A 25104-nucleotide genomic window follows, 5' to 3' on the forward strand; every position below is an offset into this window, starting at 1 on the left:
CCCAGCCCCACTGCCGCGGTCACGCAGTACCCAGCCCCACTGCCGCGGTCACGCAGTACCCAGCCCCACAGCCGCGGTCACGCAGTACCCAGCCCCACTGCCGCGGTCACGCAGTACCCAGCCCCACTGCCGCGGTCACGCAGTAACCAGCCCCACAGCCGCGGTCACGCAGTACCCAGCCCCACAGCCGCGGTCACTCATCCCCATGTTTGAGGTCACAAGTCACAAGTCCACACCGGGGCTGTGATTCCCACTGCAGACTAACAGCGGGAAGACACGCTCCACTGAAAACCATGCCCCTGGCACTGTCTCCATGGCAACCTTAGTAGGACAGCCAATGAAAAGCTATGACTGGGTGGGTGGAGACCCAGCGTGTTTGCAGAAGCACTTGCACATACGTTCGGATGCAGACATGGTGTCACAATATAGCAGGATGCCCACAATAGTTTCTCAGTGTGTAGCCCCCGCTATAGCCAGCTGACACACACATTTGGGGAAATGCCAGTTAATGTTCATCACAAAACGACAAAGAAAGCCGCATCAGCAGCTATTCGCGGGGCCTTGGCTATGCCGACTACTCCCATTAATGAGGACGCAGAATCCTATGGCGCGTAGCGAGGTCACGGAAACAGGGAGCGCTCCAGTGATGCTGCACAGTTCCTCCTGAAGGCGTGTGCTGAAAGACAAAACACGGATGTGATCTCCCACTGTGACGGGCAAAGAAAGGGGGGAGGGGAGGGGGATGGGAACGAGGGAGAGTAGAGAAAAGAGGGGGAAAGCATGGAGGGAAAGAGAGGGGAGGGGGGAGAGGGAGAGCAGGGAGCTGGAAAAGGCAGACAGTAGTGAGCAGGCAAGCAGCTCCCCCGTCAACAAGAGCCGGAGAGAGTCCTCTTCCAGCTGCAGACCACACCCGTGTGACATGAGGCGTCGTCACGGAAACAGAACCCACAGACAAAGCACTCTCAGCTTAGGGGTTTATTTCTGGATAGAAAAATAAAGAAACATGCAAGATGTATAATAAAAATACAACAGATTAAAATATTAATTAAAATATGAAGCTAAGGAGGAGTATTGTGGGACAGGGGAACCGGATCTCAGTGAAAACAAAGGCTCTCTTCCCCATTATCATCATCATCATCATCCCTGGCTTTGTAGTACCGTCCGGGGTGGGGATAGGGGGGCACAGCACCCACCAAACAGGAAAGCAACACACTGTGCCACTGAGAGCACTGCAGTGTTCTGACAGTGAACAGGAACTGTAAATATAAATGGTGGCTCAGAAACGGACCAGGATCCAGTTGAGATGCCAGGGTAGCAGTAGGGGGGGGGTAGGCCAGACACTTTAGACAGCCTGATTCTGAGAACATCCTGGGGTAGTGAGTGGTAACAGACTGCCCCCTAATGACTAAACAATAGAAATGCTCCACTGAACAGCTACTCTGAGCCATCAATAGGTCCAAGTGCATCATTTCAGTCAAAGTTAAGCACACGCACATAAGGAAAAGCCAAATGGTATAAAAATAGAATTGAAATACAGATTCTTTGGCAGCATAAAGATGGCGAAGAGCATAGAGCTTCACCATCGTTAGACACTATGGGACCTGAGAAGCTGAAAGGTCACGGAATTTGTGTCACCCCTGAAATGACCTTTAATCTCTGTCTGTTATTGCAGTACCACGTTTTAAGGATGGGGGGGTCTGGCAGCTTGGGGGTAAGTGCCACACACAATCCAACGGGGGGCAGAAGAAATGGTCCGGAATGGGCATAAGGCACTAGGGATTTCCTGGACCATGCGTTTAGACCATGAAGTGGGCGTAACCCTCAGCCCCCGTGATGATCACGTCCATCCAGATGCGCATGGCCTCCGGCGATGGTGCCACCATGTAATACACGCGGTCGTGAGTCTTCACGCTGAACGTCAGCGAGGCGTTGGGGCTCTGCGAAGGACACACAGCCAAACACCTCAAACGCGCAAGCTTATGATGCGTGTCATGTCACAGACAGTCCTGTGCATCCACATGTCTGTAGACTATGACTCAAGGGCACAGATTTGGTTTCAACATTGGTAAACACACACATTACTCCCAAAATATTGGTAGGGACCTACCATCCCCATCCAAATTAGGGTTAGGCGATATCGTATCGATATTATTTCGCGTACGAGCAATAATCACCAGGGCGTCAGATGACAGACAAAGCATAGTATATCTTATTATTATTATTATTATTATTATTATTAATGAGATGCATTTTGTGATACCCAAAAGTTAGTAATCGGTATAAACGTTATGTTTATTAAATTCGATTAGCGAAGCACACCACATTATACTGTTTCGGCATACTTTGGTTTGGTACATTTTGGTTTGGTATACTATGGTTTGGTATACTATGGTTTGGTATACTATGGTCTGGTATACTATGGTCTGGTATACTATGGTCTGGTATGCCTCAGTGCAACATGCAGTGAAGTCGCGGTGAAGAGCATCAACCACGATATCTTTTAAAAGAGGAGATCTTGCGGATAAACAAGGTGAAAAGACGTCGGCGGTGCGGCGGTACTTTTTGCAGTGTAAAGTCTGACACGTTTATTAAACGTAAGGATACGCCGCATTTATACTGATACTGACTTTTGCGCATCATGCCTCAATAATATTTCAGCCCTACTACTAATCTGCATAACAAATTGTGGGCGTAAATAAATGGCTAGCGCCAGACCATATGTTTCGCCTGTCATCTGAAGCCCTGGATATTATTGCGCATGCGCGATGCAATATCGATATGATATCTCCCAGCCCTAATCCAAATGTACACCCTTGCCATCTCTCACCTTGTGTGCATTCTTTAAGTGATCGTAATAGACTTCCTCAATGGCCTGGAAGTATATGACTCCCTTCAGCTGGACCTCATGCTTATCTGGAACCAACAGACACAGGAGACCCATGTGACCAATATAACCACCACTCATTCACTTGCTTGTGAATCCTCACCCTCCCACTAGCTTGACTTCAGGTGTGTGTATGTGATACAGACATCTGTATATACACTTGATTATTAAAAAAAAAAAAAAAAAAATTCCCTTTTTTATTTTCCTTATTTTTTTCCTTCTTTCTTTCTTTTTTCATTTTTTTCCCACACTTGATTATTTAACTGCCCTGTATTTTTGCTAGAGATATAAGCACTGCATCAGCGCATTCTTCGTAAGATTGATGTCTCGTTACTGCCCTCTAGTGGCCTTGCAGCCAAATGTTCATTTTGCAGAGATATTGTCTGAATCTCCCACTATGAGTTTTTTAAGGAACAAGGGAGTCTCATATGAATTAAACTTGTGTGAAAATGTGTTTATTAATTGGTTTCCAAAACTGTGACTTACCAGCAAAGTAGGACAGCGTTCGCCGGTTGCGATCGAAGACAAACCATCGCTTCTTCCATGTCTTGATCTTACCGCCCATCTTGACCAGGAAGCCCCTGCATGTCTTCTCCGTCAGTGACACGTGATAGCATGTGTCCACATGGTGGCCAGCCAACTCGATGTGGCCACGGAGGTCAAAGTCATCTCTTCTCACTGGAAGGTAGCGGGTTAGGGGGCGGGACTGTGGGACAGAGGGCGGGGTTACAAGGGCGTAGACACAGAACTGGCCTTTGTAGTGTTAGGCATGTTACCACAAGAGCAGAAAAATGTTAAGAATAGACAGGCACATGCCAACAGCATGATACTCCAGTTAATGATGTGCCGTGAAGACAAATAAATGAGTTGGTGCGAGAGCGTCTGTGTGTGGACCTGTTCTCTCTGTCTCTCCCTCAGCTTCACCTCCCTCTCAACCAACTTCTGCCTCCTGCTGGTTTCCTCTTCTAATCGCTTCTCCAGGTCCTCCCTGCGCCTCCTCTCCTCTTCTAGGGCCTGCCGGCGTACCTCCATCTCACGCTCCTGCAGTAGCACATACGGCCAGTTCGCAGAAACGCACTTGTAAAATGTGGGGCGTGCGAGCCCACATTAGGAGCTTCAAAAGACCATGTGACTCCGCCAAGATGCGCTGTCGATACCCGGTTCTCCAAAAGCCGGATCTTCTCGGCCTGCGCCTCCCTCAGCAGTCTTTCCATCTCCTCCAGTTTGACAGCATTGGCGGTGCTGGCACTGTGTGGACCAGCAGAGAAAGGAATCAGGAATCAAGGATGATATAGGGGAGATGAGTGGGTGTGGAAGAGGAGAGACAACTGGGGTTGGAAGACTGCTGCAGTACCGACATTAACAGCAGGATTTGACTTCACACATGACTATAAGACCCCCCCCCCCCCATCCACCCAGCACGTCCACCAACACATCATTCATCATACGATCAATTCTAACATAACCATGATCCACATCTCTCAAACTCCAGCCCAACACTGCCCAGCCCAATCCCAGGCAAGCTTCCTTCTTAAAGTAGCTCCACCATCACCTGGAGATGTTGTCGGGTGAGCAGGCGGAGATGCTGGTCTCCATGCTGTCAGAACTATGAATGCTGACGCTGTCCATGGCGTTGCCATTATCCCCACAGAGGGACGCATGCAGCTGGACACTGGAGTGAGAAGCAGTTCTCATCCGCCTCTCATCAGTGCTCCCCAGGTGGAAGGTACTACCTGGAGGACAGTAGGAAGCACTGCAGTGAATCCCCACAACTAACCCTACAGGCAGTACCCCCTAACCTTAACCCTACAGGCAGTATCCCCTAACCCTAACCCTACAGGCAGTACCCCCTAACCCTAACTCAAACCCTAATCCCACAGGCTACACCCCCTAAGCCTATTATAAATCTTAACACTAAACCGGCTCCAGTTACTCCTGTACTGCTGATCTGCATCTTTGCCGCAACATTCAGGGACAGGCACACACTGACCCTTTGGCAGTGGTCTGGCCTCCAGGCAGCGAGGGAGAACACTGCCACAGCTGGCACTTTGGACCAGGGGAAGGTGGGCCTGTAAGGAGGACAGAGTCAGGCAGGTACCCCGACTACAGGCAGAAACAGACAGACGCACCTAGACGCACCTTAGAGGTCATTCCTCGACCCAGTGTGACACTGCTGTATGCTGGCGATGTAACAGATTGGCTCTTTTTACGTGGCAACCTGTCAGTCAGCTGTGAGCCCGCCTCCTTCCCTGCCTTCTTGCTCTCATCCAGTAGGCGGGCCTGCCGTTATGAAACATGAAGACAGCGGCTCACATGGCTCACACTGTAGTGCGGGGGCCAATGGAGGGTGGGGGCAGGGTACCCACTAAAATCAGATTGGCCGCTTGGGTGCCTCCCACTTCCATTGACTGCAAGTGATAAAACACAGTTTTCCCCAACTATAATTGTAGTTGCTCCCAAAACAGCATGAATATAGAAGATTCCTATGAGTTTTGGTGCGTATGCTTGGTGGATACACAGCCATGGACGGCTCAGGTAAAGCTGGTGGAGAATGCAGACACCAGGGGATGCTGTGGCTGAACTGTGCATCCTCAACCAGAAGGAGAAATAGCTATTTTAGGGGATGTAGGAACTAGGGAAGCTTGTTGCCAGTCTTAGAGTGATCTCCCAATTACCTCTAAACATGCTGGACCCCTAGATTGGCGAGAAGCTAAGGGACCTGCTACCTGATCACTGCTGAGGATGACCTCAATGCTGATTTCATGGTATTCAACCACATTGTTCAAAGAGAATGCTGACCACTCCAGGACTGACCCTGTATCCTGGTGCCCAACTTCATATGGGAGACCCAGGCTGTGTACTTGCCATCCCAGATGACCTCTGAAGAGGGCAGTAGTAGCTTAATGGTTAGTGAAGCGCATTTGTAATTGAAAGATCCCCAACCAGCAAAGCACCGCTGAGGTACCCTGAGCAAGGTACCGCCCCCAAGCACTGCTCCCCGGGTGCTGAATTAGCTGCCCCCTGCTATGTCACAAGGTCACATATGGTTAAATGCAGAGGACACATTTAGTTGTTGTGCACTGTGATATGTCAACAATGACCACTGTTCGCCTAATTCTAAAGATCTTGAGGCCTTACAGGCAGAGATCCTGGCCCGTATGGGTCTCTCGCCCTTCTTTGGACATGGCAGTTCAGTTCACCAACCACTTACCCAACCAGTCTGCCTACTGCCAGATGCAACAGTTGGCACGACTGGCCCAGTACTGGCTCGGATAAGTGGCCGACCGCAGGGCTGTATTCCACTGCAAATAGTCGTGAACCTCTTTTTGCACTCCCTTTCCCAAGACACGCAGTAGATCGTGTGTCTGGTTGACACTACAAGCCCTGGCCCGAGCCTCGACCACAATCACGCTCCTAAAGTGCCAGGCAGGCAGACAGCCAGTGACTCCATGCACTCGGGTAGGACCTGAGGGTGACCTTCCTGAGAAGTTCTGGGAGGCCCAATCCAATTCCTGCCCAGAGGAGGAGTTCCTATCCACAAACCCCAGCACAGGCACCACACCTAAATCTAACTAGCTGTAGGATCCACTGGGGAAATTGGTCCATCCTTGTGCCTTTGGGGCACATCATTATCAACCATGTATCTCCGTAGTAGATGGCCTGGGCCAAGGACACTAATGCCCAGGTGACTCACTGGTTCTTTGCCCTTCAAGAATTCAATTTCTCAGTGCAGTACCAAGTAGGAACAACCCTTGGGAATGCAGATGGCCTGTCCCAAATCCATCTCCCTTGTGTTTACCCACCCTTCTGTATCACACAGAAGTACAGGGCCACAGTGTGCTGCCTGAGGCGGTGGGGGTTGTGACATAATAGTAACTGCAAACCCAACTCCTACCACCAGGGGGCCAGTGAACATGGTTCTCTCACTGTTGGCCTCAAAGGGTACTAACTGATCACAGCTGGTGACCAGTAATTGCCCCATCCAGGGGGCGTGGGAGCCTTTGCTACAAGGCTTAAAACCCACGCCCAGAAGAGTCCTGGAGAGGGAAGGATATAAAATAAGGCATATGAATAATGTTTACTTGTACTCCCCAGGTGAATGTTGGGGCAAGACCACCTTAAAGGCACCTTAAACTAAACTGTAGATAGCCCCTTTGTGTATACACTGCTCCCCTTCTGTTTTACCTAATAACACTGGATTCTGAGGGGGTCTGTTTTCACGTCACTCTCTCCTGAGCCTTTTTACCTGCCACATGAGCTGTGTGTGATGATGGGGACTGTCGTTAATTCCGGGGGGAGGGGGGGGGGTGTTGATGAGGCTGTTAATGAGCCAGCAGGGGAAACTGCAGAAGACACCTGTTCTGAAGCCGAATCCCGACCACTGTGCGGTTTGCATGTTAATGGGAGACTGCAGAGTGCGTCGGAAAAAGTCAAACAAAGGGGTCCGAAGGGCCCGATATGTTTTTAGCCAGATCGGTGGAATGCATTTTACTATTAATTTTTAGGATAAACACACTGGCAAAATTATTGCCTAACTGCCCCTCCTGCATCCCCCCCCCCCACCCTGCTACCCGCCCACGGACAGCATCATACCTCTTTGGTGGGGAAGGCGTGCAGTGGGATCCTCCTGCCTCCCATCAGACTTGAATACTCCCTCTCCAGAGCTTCCAGCTTCTCCTTCTCCTGCAACCGACAGTGGGTATGATGAGCTACACTGCCTGTGTGTGTGTGTGTGTGTGTGTGTGTGTGTGTGTGTGTGTGTGCATGCGTGCGTGCGTGCGACAACCTCCTACCCTCTGCAACATGGACAGCAGGGTGGCCCTTTCCTTCATAAAGTTCTCTCTCTCTCGCTGAGCTTGCTGGGTAATCTGGCTGCACTGCAACTTCAGGGCCAGGAGCTTCTCCTAGGCATCAGCAAGAAGCACCGTGAGAGACAGACAGACGGACAGTCTCTGCAGCTGACACATATGCACACCCCCTATGGCTGACTCCCCCCCCCCCCCAAAAGCTGATATACAAATGAACACCCTATGGCTGACACACACACACACACACACACACACACACACACCTCCCAAAGTTGGCTGACATACACACACACACTCCTCCCAAAGTTGGCTGACATACACACACACACACACACACACACACACACACACACACACACACACACACACACACTCCTCCCAAAGCCGACATACACACACACACACACACACACACTCCTCCCAAAGTTGGCTGACATACACACACACACACACACACACACACACACTCCTCCCAAAGCTGACATACACACACACACACTCCTCCCAAAGCTGACATACACACACACACACACACACACACACACACACACACACACACACTCCTCCCAAAGCCGACATACACACACACACACACACACACACTCCTCCCAAAGTTGGCTGACATACACACACACACACATACACACACACACACTCCTCCCAAAGCTGACATACACACACACACACTCCTCCCAAAGCTGACATACACACACACACACACACACACACACACACACACACACACACACACACTCCTCCCAAAGCCGACATACACACACACACACACACACACACTCCTCCCAAAGTTGGCTGACATACACACACACACACACACACACACACACACACTCCTCCCAAAGCTGACATACACACACACACACTCCTCCCAAAGCTGACATACACACACACACACACACACACACTCCTCCCAAAGCCGACATACACACACACACACTCCTCCCAAAGCCGACACACACACTCCTCCCAAAGCTGACACACAGACACACACTCCTCCCAAAGCTGACACACACACATACCCTATGGCTGACACACACACACACACACACACACACACACACACACACACACACACACACATCCCCGCTGCTCCTCCCTGCACCTTGCGTGTCACTGTGCTTCGCTGATAGTCTGCAATTTCTCTAAGCAGCTGCTGGCCCAGGTTCTCCTTCTCCTCCTCCTGCCGACTCCCTCGCTCCAGCTGCTGGCTCAGGTTCTCCTTCTCCTCCTCCTGCCGACTCTCTCGCTCCAGCTGCTGGAACTCCAGGTCCTCGAACCTCTTCATCTCCATCTCCAGGGTCTCCGCATCCTGCTCGACACACACACACACGGACAGCACGGTCTTGTGCCTGCCTCTGCTTAAAAGTGTCCCTCCCCTAGCCACTATGCCACCTAGTGGACATTAGGCGAAAATAAGATGCAGGAGTCTGGAGGTACTGACTCTGGTTCGGAACAGGGAGCAGAGGGGGGGGAAGAGGAGCAAAGACAGCGAGTTACGCAGACCAGGAGACGGGCACGGCTGACCCTGGACAGCTGCAGCTGGAGCTGCTCTCTGAGGGCCTCGGGACAGGTGTCCAGCTGGGTCTTCTGCTCTGAGAGAAGCTCAGCCAGCTTGGCGACCTTTGCCCTCTGTGCATCGAGCTGGGCCCTCTCCTAGGGAGCGAGCGGGGAGGTACAAGAGGGTTAGCTGCACGAGTAGGTGTTAGTCTGGGAAGGAGGCATGGAAGTGAACAGGAAGAATGAAAAGGTTTCGCAGAGGCTGCTATGAGCACAGCACTCAAAAATACCCAGAATCCCACAGGGCATGCCCAGAGTCACTTCCTCCAGCTCCGTGCGCAGTGTGTGTGTTACCGTAGCAATGCGGGTCTGTCCGCCGCTCCCCACGTGGTGCAGTTTCTGGTTGAGCTGCTCCAAGAGCTCCTTCTCACGCTGCAGTTGCTCAGCCTCAGCCTGCTGCTCCCCCTCCAGCAGGGCGCGCTCCAGCTCCACCTGGAACGAAAACGGGAGCGCGAGTAGGAGAGCCGGCTCACGTGCGAATGCCCACGCCCTCCTCACCTCTCGCACAGACTCCTCCATCTGATTGTCCAAGTCTTTGATCTTCTGCTCCAGCTCCTCTACATTGTTCAGTGCCTGGATCCTCTCCTCTTCCATACGTGTCACTTCCTGCTTCAGCTGCACATCCTCGCCTATCCCAGGCAGCTGCTGAAGACAATTTGAGAAGCATTCCGGATCATGCACCTGATGGCAGGGAGGCCACATCATGACATATGCCCGACAGACAAGTGAGCGCGCACCTCATTGGGAAGGCGCGGCGAAGGGGTGGTCACCAGGCGGTCACGCTGCCCGCTGGGCCTGCCCCGCCGTGCTCGGGGCTCAAAGGCAGCAGAATCAGAGAAGACGGACTCATCATCAGACACCTGCAGCTTCTCTAGCTCGCGGTTGATCTTCTGCAAGTCAGTCACCGTGGAGCCGCCCCGGCCCAGCTCTGAACACAGGCTGAGGATGGTCTCCAAGCGCTGGCGCTCCTAGGGGCACACAGCAGTCTCACACTGACCCGGGATCAGCGGTCAGCACAGGCGCCACACACAACACACTCACACTGACCCGGGATTAATGCTCAGAACATTCGCCACACATACACCAGACTCACACTGACCCAGGATCAGCCGTCTGCGTGCAACGGCACCTGTGTCCTCACCAGTCTCTCCACCTCCTGCTCGCGCAGACGCTCATCCCTCTGCCGCTGGTGGTAATCCCTAAGCTCCTCCTTCCCACTCAGCGAGCTGATGCTGCCATGCCTCTCTCGGAACTGCCCCGCCCCCAGCCACGCCCCTAGCCCCGCCTTCCCGAAGGATGGCCTCCTGTCGCCGAGCCCCAGCTCCAGGCACGGGGACGACCCACGCAGCATGCTTCTGTCCACATCGCAGTGAGAACCCGAAAGAGAGCGGTTCCTTCTCCGGGGAAGTCGGGGGCTACCAGGGACGCTAGCAGGGACGCTGGCTGGGACAGTAACATCGGGCTGTCCCGTCAGAGCGGGGCTCCACTGTGAGCGTGGCCAGACACAGACGGACTCCGCCCCCACGTCAAGGCCGCCTGATGAGCGGCGGGGGAGCACTGAAAGGGCAGGACTGTCTGCTGACCGGTAGAGACGGGGCAGCGAGAGGCTGTGAGCCCCCAGGCTCGATAAGGACCCCGCCGAGTGTTTCCTCTGCCGGAAGGCAGAATCCAGCCCCCCCCTACGGGCCAGCCGTGGACTGGAGGGGACACTGGCTGTCCCGCTGGAACCCCCAGGCCTCAGGTAGCGAGATCGGCCTTCGGACATCGAGCCGTTCCACGTGGTGAGCAGGCGCCTCCCATCCGAGGAGCCCGGTGGGCCCGTGCTGTCCTGGGACAGGTTACGAAGGCCGGAGGTCAGGCTCGTGGGGGTGGGACTCAGGGAGCGCTCCCTGTCTCCATCCCGGGGTGAAGGAGGGGTGGAGAGGCTGGTCACATGGCCAGATGCCTTCAGAGTTCCAAATGGCCGCCAGTTCAGGTCCTGGGAGCGATGACTGGCACTGATGGGCGGAGACAGTGCCAGGGTGAGGTACTCCCCATTGGTCCGCAAGCTTGCTTCTAGAGCCAGCTTCTTGCGCTGCAATGAGTCCATCAGCTCCTGTAACTCCGCCCCAGACCGCATACCCCGTGATGACATCACTCCAGAGCCTCCACTGGTCAGATGTCAGACAATCTAGAAGCGAAGATAGAGTAAGGAAATTATTAAGGATGCGGCAGAAGCTGGAGTGGGGGTGCAGCAGGGGTGGCAAACACTCTGCTGGCTAGACATTAAATGCTGCAGACGAAGCCTCTCATTGGACCCAAAACAAACAGTCCCGCTACTTCAGGAATGTCTCTTCTAAAAATGGAGATGAGAAAGTTCTCGTGTTATTCTGGGGCTGGGACTGGGACCCCCCCCCCTCCTGATTCCTTGCTCTGCTGCCCACCGCCACCACAAAGGCTGCAGGAAACACATGTGAACACATCACCCACAGCAGACTTCACTGCACACCTTCTCACTACTGCATTTTACTGAGGGTATGGGAGGCTCCCCACTCCCCCTTACCGCCCCCCCCTCCCCTGAGCACAGAGGCGGGGGCTGAGGCCCCAGTCTGTGGTGATGATTATGCGCCCATGTGACCACCATTCCATCGGCATTACAGACTTCCTCTCCAGTCCTGCAATTACTATCAGCTGTGGCCTAGAACACACACTCGCATCTGAATTCCTGCCTCGTCGACGATTTCTCTTGTCTTAACGAAGCCCAAAAAAAACAACTGGGAAACTGGAAACATTTTGCTCCACTGCATGATTATTTAAGTTGGAAAAAAAAAATGTTTGTGCGTGATGGGCAGGTCCCTCCATATCTGTTTCTCAGGAGGCGTCTTTGTTAGGTCTCCCCACCCCTCCCCCACCGCACGCGCGCGCACACACACACACACACACACACACACACACACACACACACACACACACACGCATGCATGCTAAACATCTGGATTAACTTCTTACCTTCCAAGTGGTGTGGGACAGATCTTGGGCAGTCGTGTCTGGGATGAAGGCAGCTGAAATAAAGAAGGACCCCTACCCTGGCAGAGAGCGCCCCCTGCAGGGGAGAAAGAATACCACATGCTATGCGCAGTCACAACTCCAGGGGACAAAAGAGAACAGAGCTTTCCCCCCACCCCGCCCCCGCATTATCTAGCCCCTTTTTTCTACCACTGTGCTAATCACATGCAGTGGAAAAGATATCCAGAAATTTTAACAGTTTGGCTTCGTAAACACTGCAGTAAAGTGCCACTAAAGAAGCACGTCCCAGCCCAGACCCCAGAGGCCCGGGTGCCTGCGATTCGGGCCCCAGCCTTGGTGTGCATAGTGCAGAGAGATGAGAAAAACACCCAGATGGCTGAATGGAAAAATGCATCGTGGACAGAGTTCATTACCCCAGGCAACTCGAATGTGCTGCTGGCATGGGGGAAACTCAGAGAGGCTCCAGTGAGGCTCCAACAAAAGGCTTCTGAGACGGTCATAAGCAGTACTGAGTATCTGAGCCAGTATCACTCAAAGGGCCACGTCACATCATACCCCAGAGACAGAGCACCCTCTAGGACAGTGTTTCTCAACCCTGTCCTCAGGAACCCCCAGATAGTCCACGTATTTGGTCTCTCCCAGATAATCGATAAAACAGAATTCCTGGTTCAGGTGTGTTGGGAGCTGGGAGGGAGCAAAAACGTGGACTGTCTGGGGGCCCCCGAGGATCGGGTTGAGAAACACTGCTATATGGACACGCAGTGCCACGTCGCGTCAAACCCCAGAGACAGAGCGCCCTCTGGGGACACGCAGTGCCACGTCGCGTCAAACCCCAGAGACAGAGCGCCCTCTGGGGACACGCAGTGCCACGTCGCGTCAAACCCCAGAGACAGAGCGCCCTCTGGGGACACGCAGTGCCACGTCGCGTCAAACCCCAGAGACAGAGCGCCCTCTGGGGACACGCAGTGCCACGTCGCGTCAAACCCCAGAGACAGAGCACCCTCTGGGGACAGGCAGTGCCACGTCGCGTCAAACCCCAGAGACAGAGCGCCCTCTGGGGACAGGCAGTGCCACGTCGCGTCAAACCCCAGAGACAGAGCGCCCTCTGGGGACACGCAGTGCCACGTCACATCAAACCCCAGAGACAGAGCGCCCTCTGGGGACACGCAGTGCCACAACACATCATACCCCAGAGACAGAGCGCCCTCTGGGGACACGCAGTGCCACAACACATCATACCCCAGGAACGCCCTCTCTGGGCACACAGATCATTTCCATCTATGTTGACTACTTAATCCATGTGGGGGGGAAGCACTACGAGCTACTTCAAATTTTGCAGACTTTTTAAAACTTAAAGGCTCCCGTGCTTGGCTAATTAGTTCAATTCTTATTGCGCTTTTATAAGTTTATTTCCATGATTGAAAGACTCATCCAGCTGTTTCACATTAACAATAGTGACACATGCATCATTAAAGGAGACTGACCAATCAGCATACAGTAAGAACTCAGTGCTTAAGTGAAATCCAGGTCTTTTTATTTGAAATGGTAGTTTGCAAGCCCTGTCCCAGCTTACAGTGTCCTTCCTGAGAAGGATTGGGTGGTCACCCTATTTTTAACACCACTTTAAAACTTTACTGCAATTTCATTAGTGGCATGATGCAAATTACAACACCATCTGTGCCTAATAAAAGGTAGATGGGCTACTGAGCCAGTATGTACAGACTTATAGGCAGCTTAAATTGATTTAGAAACATGCCAGTGAAACATGGAATTGCTGTTTTTATGCATGCCCACAAATCCTGTATATTTTATGAGTTAGTCACACACACACCCATTTAGCATGACTTATAAAATAATGTCATCTCTCAGAGACACACAACCCATGACTATGACTATGCTAACCTACATACAAGCTTAGCAGCACGCCCCAACCTTTGCCAATACCAAACACCCATAAGCGTGCCTCACACAGAACTACAACACCCATCGAGCCCTTATACTGCACTACAATACCCATCAAGCCTTCATCCTAAAATACAAGACCCATAAGCTTGGATTGAGATGCAAATGTATGTGTATTTAATTTAACTCGAATTCAGTCTGTTTTATTAACCAATAATAGTATCTGCACACAGTGTAGTATGACACAGAACCTCATATGGGTCCTTCTGACTACAATAAAACTCAACCTACCACTGATTTATGGTCTCTGACTATAAGAGGCAGCAGGGATATGAATTAAGTAGAGAAAACTACAACAGCAGACAAGTGGGATAAGTGGGAGAGATTTAATTTACGCTCCTAGGCGTCTGCATGTGCAAGTCTGTGTTTACACAATGGAGAGGTAAGGAAAGGTCCACAAACACCAACTAATCAATGGCTTAACAAACATTCAAGTCTTTATGAACAAAGAAACTGATTTGTTACCCTTAATGTCTCAGAAGCTGTTTTACTCTGCAACAATGTATCTACCACGCAAAAGGAGAGAAAAGCTGCCTCCCAATGGAGCAGCAGGGTTCACAAGGGCCAGTGACCATATCTTCTTCACGGGAGGCTCGCGCAGGCACGCATGCAAATTCAGACGCACGGCTCTGCAGAAGCACCACCATGCAGACACACAGAGATGCTACGCCTATTCCCCAGCCTCCATTACATGCAACTTTTCCCCAAATCCTGCACTGACCCTCTTATTACGTCAATTCCATGGTGGGATCAACAGGTCAAACTTAACTAGCAAAGTCTAAGTTAGCCGTCAGTAGGTACAAGTAAACTGGGCATTACTGGGGCAGTCCTGGGCGAATCGGCACCACGGTGGTCCCAAGCCCCGAATCGTTAATTTATTTCTTTAAAGTACACCGCACGTGGGAAAACAGCTGGACTAGTGACTGAACCCGGTCCAAGTAACTTCACAGAAAGTGACTTTAAAGATACCGGTGAAGAAGGCTGAGCGCTTCCTATAGCAGAGCTCCTGCGGTCCATGATAACGAAGCCAAAGCAGAACCAAACGCTAACCCACTCTCCAAGCCAACCTGCCCCGCGATACAGTCGTCCCTCCCCAACGAGCACTGACCTGCACCCTGGCTCCATTCAGCGGGCTGTTCGGACAATCGGGCGTCGCTCCGGCCGCCAGACTAACATCACCACGGCGTCTGTGCCGAAGAACGACGCCCCCAAGACGGACCTCCCCTCCTCCCTAGCGGCTCCGCCGAGCCCCGGGACGGACCGGTCCGGTCGCTCAGGACGGCACCAACTTCACAAAGGGGGAGCCGCTTCAACCTGCCAAGTGAGACGGACTTCGGACGGCTGGCAATAAATTGTGTCGGCACTGAACTTCAAAACACCACCCCTCGGAACCGGAGCTCGGGCAGAAACAGCTATCTTACATTTAAATGCAAACGAAAGTCACCGGGGCCGTCTAGTTCTCCCCTGCGGGTGGTGGTACAGCCGCGGCAAGATTAATACAAAGTTTAAAAAGTGTCTGGATTTGATCCTACTTTGTCTGCTTCGCCAAAGTGCGAGACTCGGGGGATAACGAGTGAAAAGCACCGGGTATCATCAAAGGGGGAGACCGGAAACTTAGTAACAAACATAATGACATCAAAGAAACATAAATGCGGGAATAAAGATAAACGCCAACACTCAGACATTCATACGAGAATTTGTCTTACATATTGAAGTGAATCGTGTGTAATGCAGTGCCGTAAGAGCCATTGTGCGTTATGTCATAAAAAAGCAAAACCAACTTGGATCGGGAGTGATTGTGGGTGCGGGAGTGAATCAGACGCGTGCTTTTGTATGATACATTCGCGCGTATGTTTATAGGAATGTATCTATGTGTGTTATGTATGGAGTATTATAGGGGAGCCATTGTAATACGCATATAAACGTTAACACCGTTGTGCTTATACTACTGTGTGTGTGTGTGTGTGTGTGTGTGTGTGTGTGTGTGTGTGTGTGGGTCGGTGGGTGGGTGGCTGAGATACACATACGGGTGTGTTTATAGAACTTTGTGAGTGTGATATATACATATGGGTGTGTTTAAGGCAGTGTACGCTCCCCATCCCCCATCTCTTTCTCTTCTCATCATGGGGAGGGTCCCTGCACTGATTATTTCCAGACCTCAGTTCACTGCCTGCTACCCCTTAAACAAACCAAGAGAACCTCTGTACGCACAGGCACCCTGCCTCTGCTGCCTCCGCTGCCTGCACTGCTCATAGTCTATGTGCATGCCATGCACTTGGTTTATTTATATTAATATAGAAATAATCATTTTATTATGTAAGGGTTACACTTTACAGCTGAGGGAATCACCAGGACAAGCCCTCGGAACTGTGCCTGAAGTGGGCCGGTCTTCAGCGGCACGCAGTACTCTTTGTCTCTCTCTGCAGAGTACCCAGAAAAGTATACATACACAGACACACACGGTGTATACACATACAGTACACACACGCTACACACATGCACGGCATACACAGACACACATAGTGTACACACACACGCTACACGCATACACTGCAAACACACACTGCACACGTAGAGACACACAAACAGACACACATGGTGTATGCACACATACACTGTACACATACACTGCATACACACTGTACACACACTGCACACACAGAAACACACAAACAGACACACATGGTGTATGCACACATACACTGTACACATACACTGCATACACACTGTACACACACTGCACACACAAAAACACACAAACAGACACACATGGTGTATGCACACACTGCACACATACACTGTACACATACACTGCATAAACACACTGCACTCATACATGGTGTATGCACACATGAAGTACACACACACTTAAACATATATTTACGTGCCTTTGCTCTGTGGAACTGTTGCTGCTGATGTGTTTTGCTGATGCCTGGAGCTTTTTCAGGTTTCAAGTGATGGGCTCTGAGCTCACTTATGCTCTTTCAGTGGGAGTGGGGGAGGTTCCAGTAAGTAATAATTCTTCTTTCCGCCCCCAGTGTTCAGAGGGGAATAACCCAAATGTACAAACACAGACAGAGGAGAGGCAGATTCAGCTTCCTGTATGTGGAGCAGACCGTGAGTGTTTCACAAGAGAGTTTTGCCACTAGTGTGTGTCCACAGGACGAGCTGGGAGCCTCTTTCCCCCTTTATGTATGTGTTTGGGTTACTCTACAGGCTGGGAGCCTCATTCTCCCCATACAGTATGTGTGTGTTTGGGTTACTCTACAGGCTGGGAGCCTCATTCCCCCATACAGTATGTGTGTGTTTGGGTTACTCTACAGGCTGGGAGTCTCATTCCCCCCATACAGTATGTGTGTGTTTGGGTTACTCTACAGGCTGGGAGCCTCATTCTCCCCATACAGTATGTGTGTGTTTGGGTTACTCTACAGGCTGGGAGTCTCATTCCCCCCATACAGTATGTGTGTATTTGGGTTACTCTACAGGCTGGGAGCCTCATTCTCCCCATACAGTATGTGTGTGTTTGGGTTACTCTACAGGCTGGGAGCCTCATTCTCCCCATACAGTATGTGTGTGTTTGGGTTACTATACAGGCTGGGAGCCACATTCCCCCCATATGTGTGTGTTTAGGCTACTACAATATATAGGCTGGGAACTTCTTTGCCTCCATATGTGTGTGTTTGGGTTACTATACAGGCTCGGAGCCTCTTTCCCCCTTTATGTATGTGTTTGGGTTACTCTACAGGCTGGGAGCCTCATTCTCCCCATACAGTATGTGTGTGTTTGGGTTACTATACAGGCTGGGAGCCACATTCCCCCCATATGTGTGTTTGTTTGGGTTACTATACAGGCTCGGAGCCTCTTTGCCTCCATATGTGTGCGTTTGGGTTACTATACAGGCTGGGAGCCTCATTCCCCCCTTTATGTACGTGTTTGGGTTACTATACAGGCTGGGAGCCTCATTCCCCCATATGTGTGTGTTTGGGTTACTATACAGGCTGGGAGCCTCATTCCCTCCTTTATGTATGTGTTTGGGTTACTATACAGGCTGGGAGCCTCATTCCCCCATATTTGTGTGTTTGGGTTACTATACAGGCTGGGAGCCTCTTTGCCTCCATATGTGTGTGTTTGGGTTACTATACAGGCTGGGAGCCTTTTTCCAGTCATTTATGTGTGTGTGTGTGTGTGGTTCTCCAGGACAGACTTGTTGCCTCTCACCCCATCTGTGTATATGGGTCCATAGGACAAGCTTGTGAGAATGCGAGTTTGTGAGTGAATGGGAAAGCATGCACTAGTGTGGGAATGCATGCGTACATCTTCTGTGCATCTGTGAATGCATGTGTGTATCTTCTGTGCGTGTGTGCATAAGTGGGAATGCATGCATGTACCTTCTACACATGTGCACATGAAGTGATTAATTGTCCTTGTTGACTCACCACAGCACACAGTGCCATCCATCCATCCATCCATCCATCCATCCATCCATTACCATCCGTTATTCCAGGGTTCGAGTTGCGGGGGTAGCAACTTTAGGAGAGATATCCAGATCTCTCTCTCTCCAGCCACCTCTACCAGCTCTTCGGGGGTGAGGCCGAGGCGTTCCCAGGCCAGCCAAGAGATATAATCAAAATGTGTCCTCTGCATTGAACCCATATGTGACATTGTGACGTAGCAGTGGCCAGTTAATTCTACACCTGGGGAGCAGTGCTTGGGGGCGGTACCTTGCTCAGGGTATGTCAGTGGTACCTTGCTGGTCGAGGATTTGAACCAGCAACCTTTCAATCGCTGTATGTGAATGCATGTCTGCATCTTCTGCGCGTGTGTGTGAGTCTGAATACATATGTGCATGTTCTCTGCTAATGTGGGTGAGTGTGAATGTGTGTATGCATCTTCTGCACATGTGTCTGCGAGTATAACTACATGTATGCATGTTCTTTGCATGTGTGGGTGAGTGTGAACGGGTGTGTGCATCCTTTGAGCATGTGTGCAAATGCGTGTGTGCATCTCCTGTGTATGAGTGTACATGCAAGTGTTAATATTGCAGTGTTAGTCAGCACATTACTTCTTAAAATCATGTGAGGAAAGACCAGGATTTTTCGTTCCAAATTTTGGCCCTGATCACTTCCCCAAAGGACAGTCTGTATGACCTTTCCATCAGACATGTGTTGAGGGACTGTGTTCTGAACAGTCGCGTGCCAAGGGTCACGCCGACCGCATGCGCCGGCAGTGTGGCATGCGACGGCCACCCGGGACACAGTGACGCGCTCAGGCACTGCTGCAGTACATCCTGCCGGTCATGAGCACAAGCATCAGGCACATAGCAACCTTCTCATTTAATAAAGTTCATTATAACAACACTGAAACACTAGAACTGTTTTTAAAAGCTGAATAAAGAGATTATTTCATATCATCGTTGATCAAAATGTTTCCTCTACTTAAATGCTCTGTTCCAGTGAAGAGAGGTTAGGGTGGGTCATTGAATTAGTCATGCTTAGAAATCCAAACATGAGAAACTCAAGATCTTTACATAATTCATTTTGCCCAGCTGGTGTTTAGCCTATTCCACAGAATGGATGCCCTCCAGCATTATAAACAGGAAGCGTTCCTTCTGGGTATGTATGTGTGTGTGTGTGTGGGTTTGCATAGATCACATTTGGGGACCAAATTGTCCCCAAAGTGTGGTAAAGCCTGAAACTTCCTTACTGTTGAGGACACTTATTCAGGTCCCCATTTGGATAACCTCAATTTTATAAAAATCTGTGACTGCAATAAAAAAAGTAAAAGTGCCAAAAGTCTTGTATTTTGGTTGGTTCCTTATAGTTAAGGTTAGGAATGGGTGGGGGTTAGGGGTGTTGTTACTGGGATTGGGGTTTTTCCCATAGAAATGAATGGACGGTCCCCATTTAGATAGAAAGACCAACTTGTGTGTGTGTGTGTGTGTGTGGGTATACCTATCCTTATGGGGACACAATGTCCCCATAATGTGATAAATATCCATTTTCTTCCCTTATGGATCCCCATAAGGGAAAACTCTATTTTATAAAAATCTGTGACTGCTATGAACAAAACTAAAAATGCAAAAAACTCTTGTATTTTGCTTGGTTACTTATTGTTATGGTTAGGGCAGGGTTAGGGTTAAGGTTGTCATAGTTAGCGTTAGCATTTTTCCCATAGAAGTGAATGAGCGGGCCTCATAAGGATAGGTATACCCTACGTGTGTGTGTGTGTGTGTGTTTGAACATGCCCAGCCCAGTGATTTGTCCATGGTATCATTCTTGTTGATGACGCCAAAATAAATAAGTGACCTTTTCTTTGGATATTTTTTGTGACGGGGAGCCTGATGGGGAAAGTCCTACTCGTTCCACTGCCAGGGATCACACCACTGCCCTGCATTCTGCTCTCTGTCCTACTTGACATCTTAGCCTGTTTAATTCAGATGTGGTGGGTGATCACAGCGTCCTGGCTGTGGTGTCTTACCGCTCTCTTGTGACGCTAACTGCCCCATCCAGCGAACACAGATATAGGAAAAAAAGTTTGCGTTTAATCAGGAAATGGTACAAAAGTGCATGTGAAGGTTTATTTTTGGCAAACTTTCCCTCATGTCGGTGATGTAGCTCGTGTCATTGTCAAAGATGGTTCCACGTTTTGTTAGATATCGCCTCTAGATTACCAGTGGAAACTGAAAAAGTGCCCAGGCTCTGCCCCACACTATGGCCAGTATGAACAGCTGGGTTTCCTTTTGCACGTCGGTGTGCCCCAAGGCCCGTTCTTATGATGTCACAGGGTGTGCAGCTCTCCGAATCACACTGGGCCTGACACAACAGACCTTGTGTCAATAAACACTAGCAATACGGGAAGCACCGCATGAGTTCAGACAGTGGGGGGGGGGGGGGGGGGTGGGTTCATGAAAGTCTGTGGAGCTTCGGTGCAGGAGGTTTGGTTCGGATCATTATGCGGATCATTATTATCCAGGCTGAGGCTTCACTGTACTGAGCCTGCCTGCTTGGCTGAACCTATCAGACCTGTGTTACTATGGTAACCCTACAGACAGACGCATGCCTAACACCTGAAGCACGCAGCCTTCAGACATTTGCTGTCAAGTATCATCGGCACCAGCAGCTCCACGGCAGCACTGGGCAGCCATGACGACAGGCTTCAGCTTCCGGGTCACGTGATTGGAAGGTCGGGCAGCAGAAGCTCATTCAGCCTGATGACAGTTGAAGCAAAGTCCACCAGTTCCACAAAGTCAGAGGTGATGATGTTGACCCCGTTGATTCCTGGCTTCTGGGCCTCCACCCAGGTCATGATGGTGGGGAGGTTTCTGCAGAGTGAGCCAGAAGGAATGTTTATTAGCAACTGGATAGAGGGGCCAAGTCTAAGACTCATGCGTACGCAGAGCAACTCACTCACAAACATCATTTCTTTGACGGCTTTCCCATGTTCGTGTCATTTTCATGAACCCAAGTCAAACTGCTTGTGGGTGTTTTATTTACACAAAAATGTTCTGAGGGCAGAATGAAAAATGGTTCAGAGAGAAAACTTATCAGACAGTAGAGGAGGTGGGTCCAAGCAACTAGAGGAGGTAGGACCAACCAATCAGATGTCTGGGACCCACCTCCTCTACAATCTGATTGGTTATCTCTCTGAACCAATCATTTTTCGTTCTGCCTTCAGAACATTTTTGTGTAAGTAAAACTCCCACAAGCAGTCAGATTCAGAAACTCACTGAGAGTAATAAAAGCTTTCATTACTTAGCTTTTTTGAAAATATTGCACTGTGTTTATTGAGCCAAGTGAATTGATTCATGCAGCTGTTTTGCTGCTGGGCATTTGCATGTTCTTCGCACCAGAATTCAAATACACACAGGTAAACTCCACTGATATGAAACACACCTCTCCACTAAGTGGTCGCGAAGGCCCTGGATGAGCCCCCAGATGATGGTCTTCACACGAGGGGTGAGTATGGCCTGGGACACATGGAAGGAGCCATATTCAGCGCGTTCCCCCAGGGTGGTCTCCAGGAACTGGATCAGTTTGTAAGCATCGGCCGTGTTGGCCCAGGGAGCTGGGATCTTACTGCCTGGCCAGAGAAATGGCCGCTTCTCTGCCCAGGGGTGGTGGTAGAACACGATGACCTATGGACATGTGAGAGAAGGTTTATAGAAGGTCTGGTGGCCTCCTGTGAGTGATGTCTATAAAAATCACAAAAAGACATGCATCCATATCAATATGGTCACCTGGCACTTTGTAGAGTGACCTGAACAGGAAGACCTTCATCACTTCACTTGCTGCTCCCATACAGTCTTCAGAACTTCATTAAATAACATATTGCTACCTAAAAGATGCCATAACTGCTTGGTGTCTAGTGATGAGAGCGATGAGGTGCACTCTCCCACCTGGTACCCGTTCCTCCAGAGGAAGTCAAGCGTGATCTCCTCTACAACATTGGCCTTGCAGAGCCTGTGGCCAAACACCTCTTGTAGCGTGGCGATCAGGTAGCGGTGGTGGTCCTCACTCATGGCGTAGTGATGGTTGAAGTCCAGAAAGACCACCTCTTTGGGGTGTTGGCCAAGGAAGCGGTTGATCTCGCCAAGGCCGTCCCGCACCCGGTGACCGTAGAGGCCATGGATGAAGTAGACTTCATAGCCTGGCTCGCCCGGCTTGGACGACACGCGCAGGTCGAAGTAGCGGATGCCCCCCTCCAGCTGCTCGCGGAAGGTCAGGTTCTGGGTCATGGACCACTTCTTCATCACCTTCTTGGCCAGCAGGCGAAAGATGACTGCCAGATGTTTGACCACGGCTGTCTGGTCTGGAGCCACAGGAGCTTTTTCATCCACCCAGAAGCTGAAGGAATCGTGCGACCCTGAGGTACATAAGACTGCCTTACCTCAGCCATACTGTCCCTCCCTCAGCAGCTGGCCCACTTAGAATACAACAGTAGTATCAAGCCTGCGATTGGAGCTTCCCCCTGTCAGGTGTCTCAGAGTCCAGCCAATCAACTCCCAGCATCTCTACTCTTTTTTTTTTGCCTCTAATCTGGCATTGATATCCTCCTGCTTCTGATTGGCCTTTCTAACCTTTTCTTCACTGCAGTTGAAAATTGTACTACAAATCGACCTATGAGGCTCGTGACCTTACAGGGGATGTAAACAGGAGCAAAGTCTGCTTGATCCAACTATGCAAATAGGTGCAGCAGGGATTCAGGTCAGCTGCAGCCAATAGGAGAGTAGGGCCTGAAATCCTCATATCATCCAGGAGCAGAACACATAAAGGCGAAGGTGCAGACAAACATGACATCCAAACACTCACAGAGCACATCTTCACCTCTTTCTGTGAACCCAGGAGATACAGATGACTGGGCTGACTACAAAACCATCTGATGTCTACTTCTGTGTGATGAAATAGTTCATGTGTTTTTGTAAATGTGAACATGTTTCACTAACCTTGTGGGAACATATTCCTTAAAAATCGTAAACCTTAAAGAATAGACCTGGCATGAACCTGAGTGCATGTCCGTTGATGTTTACACTAATAGTCGAAATTCCGGAAACGCATAACATTTTTAAAATTACTACATGAATATTTGCAGTAATGTTTGCAAATGATAAAATAATGTTTACAGATATCATACTTCGGACGATTAAATAAGCAACTGGAGCAGCTGGAATAAAGTTCTGCGATCTCTAAAAATTGCAAGTGTTTCCACAATTTTGGCCACCAATGTAAGAAAACTAAAAGTGTTTTGAGATTGCTCGAGGCCGAGTTAAGCTGAGAATCAATGCGAAGTTCCCACAGCGTGCGTATGTGCGGGTGAGTGCTTCTGCGTAAGTGTGCCAGTCAGCATAACAACTGTCTCTGCTTGCAGCTTTCCAGAAAACTGGGTGGCTGTGTGCAGTCAGCTCCAAATGCCGTAGGTTTGACTGACCTTTGGCATCCCAGGTGAGGGACTGGGGCTGGTCAAACTTCATCTGCTTTTGGGCCTTTGTGTGTAATTTGTCATCGTACGTTTGTTGCAGGCTTAGGCATTCACGTTGCATCAGTTGACACAGACGCATGAGGTATGCAGGGAGGAACATGATAGCTAAAGTGACCCACATAGGATATTTAAAGTGAAAGATCGGTTTGAGCAAAGCTCATCTGCAGACGATCAGGCTGATCCGTTTCAGGCCTGGGTAATGGTGATTTCTAACCAGGGCACTACTGGAGCTCATTACAGACAAGCACCATGTCACCCACAGGTATTAGGAACCTTTTTTTTAAAAAAATCACCAAGACCTGGTCATGTGCACTCAGCTTGCTTTCCCTCATAGTTGCGCAGATCATTTTCACCCCACTGGCTGCCCGCTCTGCTCAGTCCGTAGGGAAATGAAGTGTTACTCACCCGCGCGACGGACACACTCACCTGGCACTGCGAGGTGCTTCAGGGGCATGGAGGAGAGGATGGGGCACAAGGAGCCCATCCAGTCCGCGTTGGTGCTCTCCACACCACAGCCCATGTTGTGGGTCTTGAAGTCTTTACGTTTCACACAGAAATAGTGCAAAATCCTGAACATCTGCATGGCTACATCACTCTCCCCACTGGCCGAGCGGACAGGCACTGCACTAATGTTAATCCTATCAGCTCCTCTTCACGTGCTTGATCTGCCTTCCCGTGCATCAGAAGCCTTCGTGAAATCTCTCCCTGATCATGAATTACAACGTTATTATTATTATTATTATTGTTATTATTATTATTATTGTTCGATGTGTTATGTATCTTTATCCAATGTTCCTGCCCAACACTGGGGGCAAAGGGACATTATGTGTGACCCGGGGGGAGGGTGTGTTGTGATGTCACATGGCTGCTTTGTTTAGCCGAGGGGGGGCGGCG

The 25104-nt window shown here is 50.3% G+C and overlaps 2 protein-coding genes and 1 long non-coding RNA gene across 9 annotated transcripts; all 3 read right to left on the reverse strand.

The window, feature by feature from the left end:
* Positions 1-960: 960 nt before the first annotated feature.
* Positions 961-15961, reverse strand: LOC125720139 (pleckstrin homology-like domain family B member 2). Of its 6 annotated transcripts, none has more exons than XM_048995268.1 (18): positions 15942-15961; positions 15344-15549; positions 12256-12349; positions 10397-11437; positions 10005-10235; positions 9562-9912; positions 9235-9363; positions 8813-9019; positions 7678-7788; positions 7478-7567; positions 5024-5164; positions 4875-4953; positions 4437-4617; positions 4042-4132; positions 3779-3925; positions 3371-3590; positions 2828-2913; positions 961-1937 (listed from the first exon to the last, which is right to left on the reverse strand). In XM_048995268.1, the coding sequence occupies exons 4-18, from the start codon at positions 11399-11401 to the stop codon at positions 1797-1799; spliced, it is 3210 nt and encodes a 1069-aa protein (XP_048851225.1). In that variant the 5' UTR covers positions 11402-11437; positions 12256-12349; positions 15344-15549; positions 15942-15961; the 3' UTR covers positions 961-1796. The 6 variants fall into 6 exon arrangements, with proteins under 6 accessions (XP_048851225.1, XP_048851228.1, XP_048851230.1 ...); XM_048995271.1 differs by lacking the exon at positions 15942-15961 and having other exon boundaries at positions 9562-9699; positions 9766-9912; positions 15344-15735; XM_048995273.1 differs by lacking the exon at positions 15942-15961 and having other exon boundaries at positions 9562-9699; positions 9766-9909; positions 10409-11437; positions 15344-15731.
* Positions 7835-8784, reverse strand: LOC125720177 (uncharacterized). The gene is made up of 3 exons (XR_007385371.1): positions 8606-8784; positions 8376-8575; positions 7835-8193 (listed from the first exon to the last, which is right to left on the reverse strand). It is a non-coding gene; the product is annotated as an uncharacterized LOC125720177 (long non-coding RNA).
* Positions 15962-21135: 5174 nt separating the features above from the next.
* On the reverse strand, positions 21136-25004 carry LOC125720152 (PI-PLC X domain-containing protein 2-like). 2 transcript variants are annotated; one of them, XM_048995313.1, is made up of 4 exons: positions 24637-25004; positions 22631-23043; positions 22128-22369; positions 21136-21556 (listed from the first exon to the last, which is right to left on the reverse strand). In XM_048995313.1, the coding sequence occupies exons 1-4, from the start codon at positions 24791-24793 to the stop codon at positions 21403-21405; spliced, it is 966 nt and encodes a 321-aa protein (XP_048851270.1). In that variant the 5' UTR covers positions 24794-25004; the 3' UTR covers positions 21136-21402. The 2 variants fall into 2 exon arrangements, with proteins under 2 accessions (XP_048851270.1, XP_048851269.1); XM_048995312.1 differs by having other exon boundaries at positions 22631-23097.
* Between the last annotated feature and the right edge of the window lie 100 nt (positions 25005-25104).

This window comes from Brienomyrus brachyistius, chromosome 24 (genome assembly GCF_023856365.1).
Source record: "Brienomyrus brachyistius isolate T26 chromosome 24, BBRACH_0.4, whole genome shotgun sequence".
NCBI lineage: Eukaryota > Metazoa > Chordata > Actinopteri > Osteoglossiformes > Mormyridae > Brienomyrus > Brienomyrus brachyistius.